General features: G+C 43.2%; 1 protein-coding gene across 1 annotated transcript in view; it reads left to right on the plus strand.

Annotated features, from left to right (window-relative positions):
- Positions 1-3,183: 3,183 nt before the first annotated feature.
- LOC149281723 (ADP-ribose glycohydrolase MACROD1-like) overlaps positions 3,184-15,729 on the plus strand; it is a 403,871-nt gene continuing 391,325 nt past the window's right edge. The window contains exons 1-2 of the mRNA XM_089499036.1: positions 3,184-3,244; positions 9,220-9,321. Of these exons, the coding sequence (XP_089355162.1) occupies positions 3,184-3,244; positions 9,220-9,321 (163 nt within the window). The remainder of the gene's footprint in view (positions 3,245-9,219; positions 9,322-15,729) is intronic.

Here is a 15,729-nt window from a genome sequence, read left to right on the forward strand (position 1 = left end):
TTAAAAAAATGTATGATTTGATTGGGTAAATCAAATTGACCAGCTTCAAAGATGTCCCAAATATGGGACATGGGCACAGACTTACCAGATGTTTAAATGCCAAAAAATGCACACCTCACAAAGTTGGCCCTTTACCTCCCAAATAACCCAACAAACCCATGCATGTGGGCTATGAATTTCATGCATGGGTTTGTCGGGTTATTTGGGAGGTAAAACGCCACATTTAGGAAGTCCACATGTCTTAATAGGGCCTTCTTTGAAGCCGGGTAATTTATTTTACCCCATCAAACCATATATTTTGACCCAAGGTATTTCAAATGCTAGTATTTTAACCCTGTCCATGCATGAGATTCTACCACCAGCCTTTGCCAAAGTTTGTGTGGGGTTAAAAGGCCACATTTGGGAAGTGTGCCCCCCCCCCCATTTTGGTCAGTCTGTGCCTATGCTCTATCTATTTTTTTAAAATAAGACACCCTTTGGGTGTTTGAAATGCTTTTACTTTAACTTTTTCCATGTCAAGATTTTTGGGACGATACAGCGCAAAATTTTAGCACTTGCTCATAATAATAAACTTTATTTTTTATTTTATTTTTTGGACGTTTTTTACATTTTGCTGGAACTGGATGGTTCCTCTGATGCATAATAATTATAGTTTTTAAATGTTACCATTTTTCCCATATTTTTTAAATATTTTACTAACCACATAGTGATTAGTGAGCTGGGTTCCATTGAATTGCATGGCTGAATACAGTACCTGTATTCAACCTGCAAGTGGAGGCAGAGTTCTCTAGAGGGTCTGGAGACCCCCTGGAGAACTTTTCCAACTTTATTATTTGTTTTACATGACGCGCTGCCATCTTGCGAGTGTCCTGGGGTGAGTGTTCGGTGTTGCTAAATGCCTCTGAGGCATTTCAGCAACACCAATGAAGTTTAGGAGGTGATCGTTGATCGCCTCCTAAACTTTTAAAATGGGCGGATGTTGACGCCCATGGGGAGGGGCCAGATATGGCCCATGATGCCAGTCTTGGTGTTGCTGAATGCCTCGACATCGAGACATTGCAGCAACACTGTTTAAGCGAAGAAAGTGATCGTAGATCACTTTCTAAGCTTGTTTAATGAAATGACTTGTCAGGCACGTCATAGGTCGCGAAGGGACCGTTTTTTCGTCACGTGCCTGCCTCGTCAATGGACGTTAAGGGGTTAAGGTGTTGAATAGCATGTTATTGTTATTTTAGCTTTAACTGGAAATTTCTACAAAGGGAAAAAACATGTAAATAATAATCTCACAATGGAGTAGGTCTCTTAACTTTCTCTTGCATTCCCTTCAGTAGTGTCACCCTGCACGGGGGCATTGTCCTCTGGTCACAGGCTCCCCTCATCCATCCATGCACATAATTTATGTCATAACACCATCTCAAGCCAGGGCTGAACAAACCCTGGTAGCCATGACTACTAGAAATCGCTTCCTAGGGTTTTGAAAGACAAGGGGGTCGCACTTACCAGGGCCACCATCTGGGAATCTGAGTCCCCTGCTTGGCTGCAAGGGAGCGCTTAAAATTGTGACGTGTGCAAGCGCAAAAGATGAAGTGCGAAACAGAAGTCTAATATATTTATCAATACTTTATTTAAAACTTTTTCCACTCTGTAATGGCACGTAAGAGGGTAGGGATTAGGGAGTAAGTGTGTATGTATGTGTACATTTTTAGAGTGAGTGTGTATAACTATATAGTATTAGAATGTGTGCTTCAGGAAGATGTATAAATGTATGATGTTAGTGTGTTAGGCAGGGCCGGCCGAAGACTTAACGCCGCCTGGGGCGAAGTTTAAAACGCCGCCCCCCCCCGCCGACGCCGGGGGGGGGGGCGGCATTTTAAACTTCGCCAACGCCATAATCTACGATCCCCCCCCCCGGTACTTACCTTTAAACAGTCCTGCGGCGAGTCTCCCTGCTCTGCCACGGTGCCGGCTTGTAATGCTGAGCGCCGGAAATTGACGTCACTTCCGGCGCTCTGCATTACAAGCCGGGACCGAACAGGGAGACTTGCCGCAGAGGAGAGAGAGAGAGGGGCGCCGAGCGGGTAAGCGAAAACCACTCGGTGCCCCTCTCTCTCTCCTCCGCTTCAAAAAAAAAAAAAAAAAAAAAAGCGCTTGGGGCGGCAAAGTGCCGCCCCTTCTAAAGTGCCACCTGGGGCAATTGCCCCAGTCTGCCCCATTATAGGGCCGGCCCTGGTGTTAGGTAGTGGCAAAGAAATACTGCACCCAGGTGGCACTAATGCTAACCCATGATTTCAGTACCCAGGATATCTCTTGTAACTATACGATACCCCTGAATGACACTAAGGTCAATTTATATCTTTTTAATTAAAAATGTAACTGTTTAAGTTTTTCTGATCACAATTTCTGCAGATCACAGCCCTCGTTGGGCAATGGACATTACGTTAGGCAGCCTCAACACAGTCCTTCTTGGAACTCCCTCAGCGGAAAAAAAAACCTTACTAACTTTAACCACATCTTAATGTTGACCAATATGAAAAGCAGGTGTACGATAACCAGGTAAAGTATACGTAGAAAAGGGGAAACGATCTCTTAATCGAGATTATGTATATGCATTACATCCTTAAAACATAGATTAAAAAATATGGCTAAATTAGACGCGCCAGCTGTTACTTCACAGAGGCAATAGAAACGTTTGTATTTATATATGTGCACCTGTAACTTCGAGGTTTGAAGCGCACATGCGTTCCAAGCCTCAGCACAACGGTTGTTCTTATCAGCGGCGAATAGGCACATATAAGGAAGACCGTGTCCGCGAGTTAATTTTATATGTCGGAAAGCCCACGCCTCCTCGTCTTACAGTCTGTCTAAATATAACGCATTCTGATGATCTCTATGTTGCTCCGCCGTACGTTCGGTGTACTGTCATTTGCACGAGCACCGCTGTTAGAAGCTGCTCGATGTCCGTTTGGCGGATCGCATCTGTCACCTGCTAACTCCACTAATCGAGGTTACGAGGCCGATTTTATCGTCTGCCGACAACTCAACTTTTCGACCGAACACCGGGTGCAGTCCTATTGGTTCCTCACTGATCACGCCCGGTCTGTGCTTTCTTTTGCTCTGAAACCGTTGTTGCTCAACAAGCTCGCTACTTACATCTTTTTCCCGCCTTATTTGTTCAGACGGCATATGGCTACTAGTGGGAAAGTTGATCTGAACTCCCCCTCCACCAGCTGGAAGGAAGCAAAAAGTGAGAGCATGAATAATTTACTCTAGGTCTACATTCTAATATGTACTTGACATATTTACCCGCTGAAAGTTCCTTTTAAACGTTTTCTGCAACTTTGTGTATGTTAATAATGCAGTATTAGAAAAACTATTCCCAGTATTGTTGAACACCTGCCAGAAAGAATTACCCATGCAAACAAATTCTCATTTTTTTTTCTAGATAACACAATTGCTACATAACACAAAGCATGCAATGATAGGTTATTGCCATATAATCTGAAGGCTTCTTAAGTTTCTGTTAAAATTTAACTAGAGGGTGCAATTAGTGTTTTTGATCCTTAACACTTGAATGGACCATAGCAGTGAGCAGGTGACCATGCCCATGTTTGGGCCCGCTGTGCCACTGGAAAAGTGGGTTTGCCTGCATGTGATTTTACAACACTGGCAATAGTGATGTCCGGATCATGAACGAATCGTTCATTTGATCCGGTTCTTTTTAGTGATCCGGATGAATCGGTTCACAAGACTGAACGATTCATTTGTAGCGGTTCAGTCTGTGAATCATGCAGCTGTAACCTGATCATAGAGCTGTGAGTCATCTGCAGAGCACTCAGACACAGACTCTGGGGTCAGGTTACAGCTCATTAATTCACACAGGAACGATGACTCAGAGAGTCGAATGATCCGAAGAGTCGAATGATCCGAAGAGTCGAATGATCCGAAGAGTCGAATGATCCGAAGAGTCGAATGATCCGAAGAGTCGAATGATTCGAATCTTACAGGGATCCGGATCTTACAAGGATCCGAATCTTACAGAGATTCAAATCATTCAGAGAATATTACTGATACCATACTTTTATAAATAAATACATTAATAATGTTCACACTGTCCCCAGGATTTAGATTCCCCTGAGTTTGCCCCCCCTTTACCTATAACTGCACCTACAGTTAACTTTATTAAATTAATTAAATTAACCCTCAGTCATCAGCATAAAATTAACCCTAAATACTCCATTAACCATAACTGCCCCTAAATTAATTGCATGTACTCCAGATAAATTACCGAATAAATTGGTATGGTTGATGGGGTCTTTAGTGTTAATTTAGGGGCAGTTATGCTTAATGGGGTGTTTAGGGATAATTTAGGGGCAGTTATGCTTAATGGGGTCTTTAGTGTTAATTTAGGGGCAGTTATGCTTAATGAGGTGTTTAGGGTTAATTTGGGGGCAGTTATGCTTAATGGGGTCTTTAGTGTTAATTTAGGGGCATTTATGCTTAATGAGGTGTTTAGGGTTAATTTGGGGGCAGTTATGCTTAATGGGGTGTTTAGGGTTAATTGGGGGCAGTTATGCTTAATGGGGTCTTTAGTGTTAATTTGGGGGCAGTTATGCTTAATGGGGTCTTTAGTGTTAATTTGGGGGCAGTTATGCTTGATGGGGTGTTTAGGGTTAATTTGGGGGCAGTTATGCTTAACGGGGTGTTTAGGGTTAATTTAGGGACAGTTATGCTTAATGGGGTGTTTAGGGTTAATTTGGGGGCAGTTATGGTTAATGGGGTGTTAAGGGTTAATTTTAGGGGCAGTCATGGTTGATGGGGTGTTAAGGGTTAATTTTTTGGGGCAGTCATGGTTGATGGGGTGTTTAGGGTTAATTTAATGGTGAGGGTTAATGTAATTAATTTAATAAAGTTAGCTTAAGGTGCAGTTGCAGGTAAAGGGGAATGTAAATCCTGGGGGCAGTGATTATTAATGTATTATTTATAACAGTATGGTGATATTCTCTGAATGATTAGAATGCCAATGAAGGCAGAGAGTCGTTCAAAGATCCGGATCTTACAATGATCACTGTAAGATTCGGATCCCTGTAAGATTCGAATCTTTGAACGACTCTCTGCCTTCATTGACGTCACTGGAGGCAGGGGGGAGGATTCATAATGAAAGGGGCGGGGCCAATCGTTAGTGTGCCTGCACGGAGTTGCTGGAAAACAGTAACTCCGTGCAGGCACACTGAGTGATCCTAAGATCCGGATCATGAATCGGATCATTGCAGTGAACGAATCGAAATGATCTGATTCACTTTAATGATCCGAACTTCCCATCACTAATTGGCAAGCACATTGGTGAAATAAGCATATCTTATCTGCTTTTTCCCACTGATCTATCGATGCTGGATTTTGCAATTACATAATCTGCATGTTTAGATCTAGGTTTGGAGGGGGTTAATAAAACAAAGAGCAGTTGCATGAATTATGATGCTGTTGATGGCGTGATCAACAGTTGTTGGTTCTAAAAATTGTACATTGCAAAGGTAATTATACATTGCCAGGATACAGACAGAAACAACTTATGATTTGTATTCAAATTGAGTACAGCAATGCCCCACATGCATTGGTATGGTATATTTTTCAGACATTATGTTCAGTGTTTACCCCATAAAACTTTATATGCCTAAAAACACTTCCCTTAACGACAATTGACGGTCCAGGCACACGTCACCTGAAAACAAAGGGTTAACGACAATTGACGTGCCAGGACCGTTATGACTTCAAATGGGTGCAGAAAGCGATCTACGTTCGCTTTCTGCACCCAAACAGTGTTGATATAATGCCTCAAAGTCGAGGCATTCAGCAACACCACGACCGGCATCAAGGGCCTCCTCGGGGCGTCAACGTCCGCCGTACACTATATGGCGGAGGACGCTCTTTTAAAAGAGTTTATCACCTCCTAAACTTCAACGGTGTCGCTGAAATGTCTGGATCACGAGGCATTCAGGGACACCGAACACCCACCCCAGGACGCGCCGTGACTGCTCCGGAGATTAGTAAAGAAAAAAAAAAAATACCAGTAGTTGGAAAAAAAAAAATTGTAAAATGTAAAAATTATTTCCCACTGGTGTCACCATCAGGGGAACCTTTCAGTTCCAAAAAAATGTAAAAATAAAAAAAAAAGGCAAAAAAATTTTTTTAGGAGCAAGTCCTAAAATTGGCGCTTTAGCTTTAAACAATTCTCACATTAAAAAAGGTAAAATACTGGCATGTTAAATGCCCATGGGGTGTCTACTTTAAAAAAAAATGTATGATGTCCCAATTAACACCGGGGGAAGGATGACCACACGTCTAATTTCCAACTTGAAAAATGCACATGTCCTAAATGTGGCCTTTTAGCCCTCCAAAAACCCGACATGCATGAGGGGTATCACTGTACTCAGGAGATGTTGCTGAACACATGTTGGGGTGTTGTGTGACCAGGAGCTGTAAATTCATACCTAAAGTACGTGTGTGGGGAGCAGATGCAGGTTATCCTGCGTTATCGAGAGGGTCAACATCCAGATCCGACCTTTTGTTGGATGTTTAGTACAGTATTTGCCTCTTCAATGGAAGCAAAGTGAAGAACACAATATGCTGATGTGTGCAATTTTTACAATGTTGGTTCATCTTGTAAAGGGTTTAGGATAAGAATGCAAAAAAATACAAGCATTTGAAATAACCTGGGGTGTCTAGTTTTCAAAAATATATGGTTTTATAGGGCACACTAAAATGGCCAAGCTCAAAGATGTACCAAATAGGACATGGGCAGTGGATCACCAAATGTCAAAGTTTAATGTTGAAAAATACGCATGCCCCAAATGTGGCCCTTTTGCCCCAGCCAGGCAAACCCATTCATGTGGGGTATAACTGTACTCAGCAGACGTTGCTGAACACGTATTGGGATGTTTTATGACAGTGACATATACCAGGACCTGATAATTCATAGCTGAAGTAAAATGTGTGTGGAAAAAAAATATGCAAAAAAATGACTACCACAAAGTTTGATAAAGACCAGCGGTAGAATTAGTGCATGGAAAGAGTTAAAATACTAGCATTTGAATTGCCCTGGGGTGTCTAGTTTTCAAAAATATATGGTTTGATGGGGTAAATTGCATTGGCCAGCTTCAAAGATACCTCAAATAGCACATGGGGGAAGAATTAACAGATTTGGAAAAAATGGTTTCGAAATAGCAAAACACTACTTGTACTTATTGCCCCATAACGTGCATAAAAAGGCAAAATAACATTAAAAACATTGGGTATTTCTAAACTTAGGACAATTAGTATAATCTATTTAGCAGGTTTTTTCATTATTTTATAGATGAGTAAAATATTTTTCAAGTAAAAGTTAGAAAGTCATTTTTTTTACCGTATTTTTGTCACTGCACAGCGTAGGAAGGAGACACCAAAGTCAGGTAGGACTGGTAAGGGATGGTCCAGAGAGCCGAGATCGGGATACCGGAGAACAGGAACGTCGCGGGAAAAGCCGAGGTCAGGAGACCAGAGAACAGGAACGTTGTGGGATAAGCCGGGGTCAATAACAGGAGAACAATAGGAACTCGTACTGAGATAGGCACTACCAAGACAGGCACGGCCATCAGAAGGCAATGGCTGTAAGTTTGAGTCTCTTAAATAGGCACAGGAGTTTTGGTACTAATTAGAGGTTTCCCGCCAAATATTCAAAGTGCCGTTACGTCACTTCCTCTGCGGCCATCTTGCGTGTGACGTATTCGTAACCTCCCAGCATAAGGCGATGCAGTTTCCGACGGCGCCACTAGGCGTGAAGAGGAGCGAGTCCGGACACCGGAGCAGAACCTGTCTCCCGAGTGCGGCTGCCGGGATCTCAGCGTGGAGGCAGGAGGTCTCCCTTGGCGTCGCGGCGGCGGCTGCTGCTGTGCAGAGGCGGGGGGTCTCCCCCTTCTTAGCGGTGGCTGTGGCTGCTGTGCAGAGGCGGGAGGTCTCCTTCGTGGCGGCTGTGGTTGCCGTGCAGAGGTGGGGGGTCTCCCCCTTCTTTGCGGCGGCTGCTGGTCCGAAGCGGGGGGGTCTCCCCCTTGTTCGCGGCGGCTGCAGTTGCCTAGCAGGGGACCTGGAGGAGCTCCCTGCCCGGTATGTAACAATTTTATACTTTTTTTATAGTAAATAATATGATACAATCAAGCCATTGTCACGAAGGGGTTAAAGATTGTAGAGACACCTCATTTACCTTTCTAGATGGCTCATTGCAGCCACAAATCTAACAGCTGTTTGAGTTTTTTGCTGTAGCATTTCACAATTCAGTCATGTTTTCACAAATACCTTATGCATTTGGAAGTAAAACTACTCCTAAATACCAAAGCTCATCACTTAAGGATTTCAAAGACACCCCACTCACCATTCTAGGTGGCCCACTTTTAAATACAAATCTGGGAAACAGATCTTTTTCTTTTTTTAATCTCTACACTTTCAAGTGCCAGGCACATTTTGGGATGGGTGCTAAATGCTGGGATAGGAAATAACAAAATGAATTCTTCACTTCTCCCGAGCACATAGATAACGTGTGGGGTATGTGAGCGTTAAATAGTCACAAGACACCCCCAAATCAAGTAATGCAAAGAGTGCACCTTTTTTACTTTTGAACCAGGAATGCCCACATCATGATTTATGGGGGTAAAATTACCCCTAAGCATCAAAATTACCATCATAAACAAAATATTCCCTGAAAGCACAAAGCTACACTCACTGGCCACTTTCTTAGGTACACCTGTTCAATTGCTTGTTAACACAAATAGCTAATTAGCCAATCACATGGCAGCAACTCAATGCTTTTAGGCATGTAGATGTGATCAGGTAGTAATAATGTATTAAAACTTTTTTTTATTCATTTCTGTTTTGTAATTTATTTGATACCTCTCTCTCTCTGGCAACTGCCATGTGTAGTCAGTTTTTGTTCAGGAGTGATCTGATCATCATCAGTCAATTCCTGATTGACTTTGCACATGAATTCTGGGTAGACGGCGCCAGCAGTGCCCACGCAATCGCCACAATTATGATGTGGGAACACTTTACCCATGAAGTACCAGGTAAATCACTGGTCCTATATGGATGCTTTCTCATGACATACTTAGGTCGCAAAAGAGTTAAAGGTTTGTAAAATTATATCATACTGGGCCATTGAATTAAATTGTTTGTAATTTGATGACTTCCTCTACACAGGTTACCTGAAGGGTTTGAACAACAAGAAAAGGCGTGAACATTATGGCATGAAAGATTTTATCAAACTCAAGGACATTCCCACATGGAAAGATGCTGCAAAAAGTAGGTACACATAAACATCTTATAACCATATATACATATGGCAAGGGTCAATGTTTCTTCTGCACCCAGGGAATCCATATATTGTGAAAAAAAAATCTTACTTTATAGTAATGTAGAGCATAAAATATTTCCATAGTCATAGCAGGGATGCCATCGGGGGGGCTGATCTACCTGATTTGTCACAGGCCCCCTCATTGGCCTTGCAGCATGTTATCCTTGACTATACTGCAGGCTTTGGGTTGCAAATGTCCCCCTTCTAAGGTAGGGCACCTTAAACTCACTAGGAGGGACAGATATGGATGGGCATGATGTTAATGTGGCTTGTCAAACACAACCTATCATTTCTTCACAAGATTGTACCAGAAGGATACAAGATAAACAACAAGATGGCATTGGTGGAAAAGATGACAGAAACAAAAAACATAAACTTGATTGGTATGCGATCTTTAACGGTTCAGGGTCGTCACGGAAAAACGGTCACTTAACGACCTTTGACGGTCCTGAACCGTCATTAAATTAAATAAGCTTAGACGGCTTAAACGGCATTTCCTCGATGTCGGCATACAATGTATGGCGGCGGACACCCGTTTTAAAAGAGTTTAGGAAGCGATCAACAATCACCTCCTAAACCTCAATGGTGTCGCTGAAATGCCTCGATCACGAGGCATTGTCAGGGTCCATCCAAGCTGCGGAGCTGCATATCTCTGTTTTTCCCTGCCTTGCCTCAGTTCCCATGTTTTGCTATGGTCCACTCCTGGATTTCCGTATGCTCTGTCCTGAACCTCTGATTCTTTGAATGCTCTTTGCTTCAGCTCCTGTTTCCTTTATAAGGTGTGTAGGGCTGCAACTAACGATTATTTTAATAATCGATTAGTTGGACAATTATTTTTTCGATTAATCAATTTTAATGCAATTTTTTATTTATTTAAAATAATGTAATAAAAAACACCCCTCTGACTCCCTCCCCCCCCCCCCCCATACACCACTCTGCCTCTCTCCTGACTCCCTGGTATTTTGTGAACCTCCGTTGCTGACAGGCACTTACACTGCAGCTTCATAGAAGCCTCAGCATAAGTGAAGGGCAGTAATGGAGGCTGTCTGTGCGATGCAGACCCCCACCAGCTGACAGAGAGGATGATCCTCTGCAGGAGACCTCGATTCTCTGTCAGCCGGTGGGGGTCTGCACGATGTGCACAGACAGCCTCCATTACTCACCTTCACTTACGCTGAGGCTTCTATGAAGCTGCAGTGAAAGTGCCTGTCAGCAACGGAGGTTCACAAAATACCAGGGAGTCGGGAGAGAGGCAAAGCAGTGTATGGGAGGGGGGAGGAGTCAGAGGGGTGTATGGGAGGGGGGAGAGAGTTGGAAGTGAGTGACCTGCCGACATTGACGGGAATCCAGGTCCCCTGCAGCGTTGCGGGGGATCTGGATTCTAGTGTTATAATCCGATCTCTGTTTGAGGTCGGATTATATAAGGATAAAATCGATAAAAATCTATTTGACTAATTGATAATGAAAATCGTTGACAACGATTTTCATTATCGATTATTATCGATTTTATCGATTAGTTGTTTCAGCCCTAAAGGTGTGTCCCACCCATTTGTTCTGTTTGTCTCAGTCTGTAGTCTAAAGTTTTATCCTTCTCGGTTCTGTGTTTGGATTCAATGTTTAGTTTATCAGTACTTTCGTATGCAGGGCTTAGCGCTAGGACCCACCGTCATTGGAGTACTTTGGCGTAGTTGTGGGCTAAGCGTACTATGGCCATATGATGTGACGGAATCTCCAATTGTTATCTCATAGTAACATAGTAACATAGTAACATAGTAACATAGTTCATAAGGTTGAAAAAAGACCAAAGTCCATCAAGTTCAACCTATATACATATTGTGTCCCTACTGTGTTGATCCAGAGGAAGGCAAAAAACCCTTATGAAGCAGATGCCAATTGCCCCATACCAGGGGGAAAATTCCTTCCCGACTCCAAATATGGCAATCAGAATAAATCCCTGGATCAACGTTCTGTCCCTATTAATCTAATATCCATAACTTGTAATATTATTGCTTTCAAGAAACACGTCCAGGCTCCTTTTGAACTCTTTTATTGAGTTTACCATCACCACTTCCTCTGGCAGAGAATTCCATAATCTCACCGCTCTTACTGTAAAGAACCCCCGTCTGTGCTGGTGTAGAAACCTTCTTTCCTCCAGCCGTAGAGGATGTCCCCTTGTTATAGATACAGTCCTGAGTATAAATAGGTCCTGGGAGTGATCTCTGTACTGCCCCCTTATATATTTATACATAGTTATTAAGTCCCCCCTAAGCCGTCTTTTTTCCAAACTAAATAACCCTAATTCTGATAATCTTTCTGGGTACTGTAGTCCTCCCATTCCCCTTATTACTCTGGTTGCCCGTCTTTGAACCCTCTCCAGCTCCACTATATCTTTCTTGTACACTGGTGCCCAGTACTGTACACAGTATTCCATGTGTGGTCTGACTAGTGACTTGTACAGTGGTAGAATTATTTCCTTGTCGTGGGCATCTATGCCCCTTTTGATGCACCCCATGATTTTATTTGCCTTAGCAGCAGCTGCCTGACACTGGTCGCTACAGGTAAATTTACTGTTAACTAAAACTCCTAAGTCCTTTTCCATGTCAGTCGTCCCCAGTGTTTTCCCATTTAATACATATTCCCAGCCTGGATTTTTCTTCCCCATGTGCATAACCTTACATTTATCTGTGTTGAACCTCATCTGCCACATCCCAGCCCAAGCCTCCAACCTATGCAGATCCATTTGTAATCGTGCGCTGTCCTCTATTGTGTTAACCACGTTACAGAGCTTAGTATCGTCTGCAAAGATTGATACTTTACTATGCAATCCCTCTACAAGGTCATTAATAAATATATTAAAAAGAATAGGACCCAAAACTGACCCCTGTGGTACCCCACTAGCAACAGTCACCCACTCAGAGTATGTACCATTAATAACCACCCTCTGTTTCCTATCACTGAGCCAGTTACTTACCCACATACACACATTCTCCCCCAGCCCAAGCATTCTCATTTTATGTACCAGCCTTTTATGTGGCACCGTATCAAATGCTTTGGAAAAATCAAGATATACGACATCCAGCGATTCACCCCGATCCAGTCTTGAGCTCACCTCCTCATAAAAGCTGATCAGGTTAGTTTGACAGGACCGATCCCTTGTAAACCCATGCTGATATGGAGTCATACATTTATTTTCATTGAGATACTCCAAAATAGCATCTCTTAGGAAACCCTCAAACAGTTTACACACAACAGAAGTTAAACTAACAGGCCTATAATTCCCCGGGTCACTTTTTGTCCCCTTTTTGAATATTGGCACAACATTTGCTATGCGCCAGTCCTGGGGAACAGACCCTGTCACTATAGAGTCCTTGAATATTAGAAATAGGGGTCTGTCTATTACATTACTTAACTCCCTTAGAACGCGGGGGTGAATGCCATCTGGACCTGGTGATTTGTCTATTTTGATTTTTTTTAGGCGGCACTGCACTTCTTCCTGCGTTAGACAGGCGACATGTACTGAGGCATTTATCTCATCCTGCTGTATATTACCTGGCATTTCATTTTCCTCTGTGAATACAGCAGAGAAGAATATATTTAATAGATTAGCTTTTTCCTGATCCCCATCTATAACTTCTCCCTCATTACTTTTTAAGGGGCCAACGCTTTCATTTTTAACCTTTTTACTATTTATATAGTTAAAGAACATTTTGGGGTTTGTTTTACTCTCTTTGGCAATGAGTCTTTCTGTCTCCAATTTTGCTGCTTTTATCTGATTTTTACATATTTTATTTTTTTCCCGATAGCTTTTTAGTGCTTCCTCACTGCCTTCCTGTTTTAGTAGCTTAAATGCCTTTTTTTTGCCATTTATTGCCCCCTTTACATTTTTATTTATCCACATTGGTTTTCTCTTGTTCCTGACTCTTTTATTCCCATACGGTATGTACCTTTCACAGTGAGAATTTAAGATATTCTTAAAAATCTCCCATTGAGTGTCTGTACTCTTGTTTTTGAGGACATTTTCCCAATTTACAGTGTTAAGGGCTTCTCTTAGTTGATCAAACTTTGCCCTCCTAAAGTTCATAGTTCTTGTGGCTCCTCTAAGAGTTCCCTTATTGAAGGACAAGTTATAATGTATCATATTGTGATCACTATTTCCTAGATGTCCCCTGACCTGCACATTAGTTACTCTGTCAGGTCTGTTGGTTAATATTAAGTCCAGTAGGGCGCCCCCTCTGGTCGGGTCCTGTACCATTTGGGACAGATAATTATCCTTACTTATAGTCAGAAACCGGTTTCCTTTATGAGATTCACAGGTCTCGCTTTCCCAGTTTATGTCGGGATAGTTAAAGTCCCCCATAATAACCACCTCATTGTGATTAGCTGCCTTGTTTATTTGCTTTAATAATTGATCTTCTGCTGCTTCCATTATATTTGGTGGCTTATAGCAAACCCCGATCAGTATTTTATTATTTTTCTTTCCATATATTTCTACCCATAATGACTCCACATTATCATTTCCCTCACATATATTCTCCCGCAGTGTGGCCTTTAGGCTGGACTTTACATAAAGGCAAACTCCTCCCCCTTTTCGTTTTTTCCGATCCTTCCTGAATAGACTATACCCCTGTATGTTAACCGCCCAGTCATAGCTATCATCCAACCATGTCTCTGTTATACCCACTATGTCATAATTTTCTTCAGACATTATTAACTCCAGTTCGTCAGTTTTATTGGTCAGACTTCTGGCATTAGTAAGCATACAATTTAGAGGTGTATGGTTTTTTTCCTTATGAAGCCTATCCCTATTAACTATTCTAACCCCTCCCTCCGCTCCACCCCCAGGTACATTTGTAAGCCCCAGTTCTCTATCTACACTATCTTCCCCTTCTATATTGTAGTTTCCCTCCCCCCCTTTCCCTAGTTTAAACACTCCTCCACCCTTCTGACCATCTTCTCCCCAAGCACAGCTGCACCCTCCCCATTGAGGTGCAGCCCGTCCCTACCGTAGAGCCTGTATCCGACAGAGAAGTCGGCCCAGTTCTCCATGAACCCAAACCCCTCCTTCCTACACCAGCTTCTGAGCCACTTGTTTAGCTCCCTAATCTCCCGCTGCCTCTCTGGTGTGGCACGTGGTACAGGTAATATTTCAGAAAATACTACCTTGGAGGTCCTTGCCTTAAGCTTGCTACCTAAGTCCCTGAAATCATTTTTAAGGACACTCCGCCTCCCTCTCACTTTGTCATTGGTGCCAATGTGCACCATGACTGCTGGGTCTTCTCCAGCCCCTCCCAGTAATCTGTCAACCCGATCCGCGATGTGCCGAACTCGAGCGCCAGGCAGACAACACACTGTTCGGCGATCCCGGTCTTTGTGACAGATCGCCCTGTCTGTCCCCCTAATAATTGAGTCCCCCACTACCAGCACCTGTCTGGCCTGCCCTGCGCTCCTCCTTCCCTCCTTACTGGAGCAGACACCCCTCTGGTGGTCAGAGGCAGTGACTTGCTGCAGTACTGCTAACTCTGAACTAACATCCCCCTCATCTGCCAACCGGGCAAACTTGTTGGGGTGTGCTAGATCAGGACTAGCCTCCCTGGCGCTTTTCCCCCTACCCCGCCTTCTAACTGTAACCCAGCTAGCTGCCTGACTGTCCTGTACCTCCATCCCACTATCCTCCCCCACCTCTACCTGCGAGAGAGCTTGCTCAGTGAGCAGCAGACTCCTCTCCAAGTTGTCAATAGATCTCAGTGTTGCCAGTTGCTCCTCTAGACTCAGGATTTGTGCTTCCAAATGAGCAACCCGCACACATCTCGCACAGCAATATGCACCCTCGAAGCGCTGCTCAAGGATTGCATACATTGAGCAAGATGTACACCTGACCGCATTGTCAAACATGGAGGACATCTTGGCAATGGGGATAGCTCAAATAACTGGCAAAAACAGACAGTAAGGCGCAAAATATATATAAATATATTATATGCAATCACAAGGATTTATACTTTACCCTCCTTCTTGCTTTTTAACTCCTTTTTGCTTTTTAACTCCTTCTTTGCTTGTAACTCCTCACTTAGAGATGTCACTTAGGAGATAGGAGATAGTCCTAGGCTAGTTCCTGTATTCATGTTTGTCTGTCTCTTATGTACCTTTACCCTCCTTCCCTGAATTATCTGAGGATTCTGGTTCCTCTCTCCTCTCCCCATGTCCCAGTTAAGATGTCCTATCCTTGCTTAAAGGAGAAGCGTCTGAGGATTCCGGCTCCTCACTCCTTCCCCTGTGTTCCTTTGTTGTGCCCTGCATCATGTATGTCTTGTCTGGTTATGTTCCTTGCTTGGTCTCCCTGTTCCTTGCTCTGTCCTCCT

This window comes from Sceloporus occidentalis, unplaced genomic scaffold, assembly GCF_023333645.1.
Source record: "Sceloporus occidentalis isolate IW3139 unplaced genomic scaffold, rSceOcc1.0.p SCAF_128, whole genome shotgun sequence".
Taxonomy (NCBI): domain Eukaryota; kingdom Metazoa; phylum Chordata; class Lepidosauria; order Squamata; family Phrynosomatidae; genus Sceloporus; species Sceloporus occidentalis.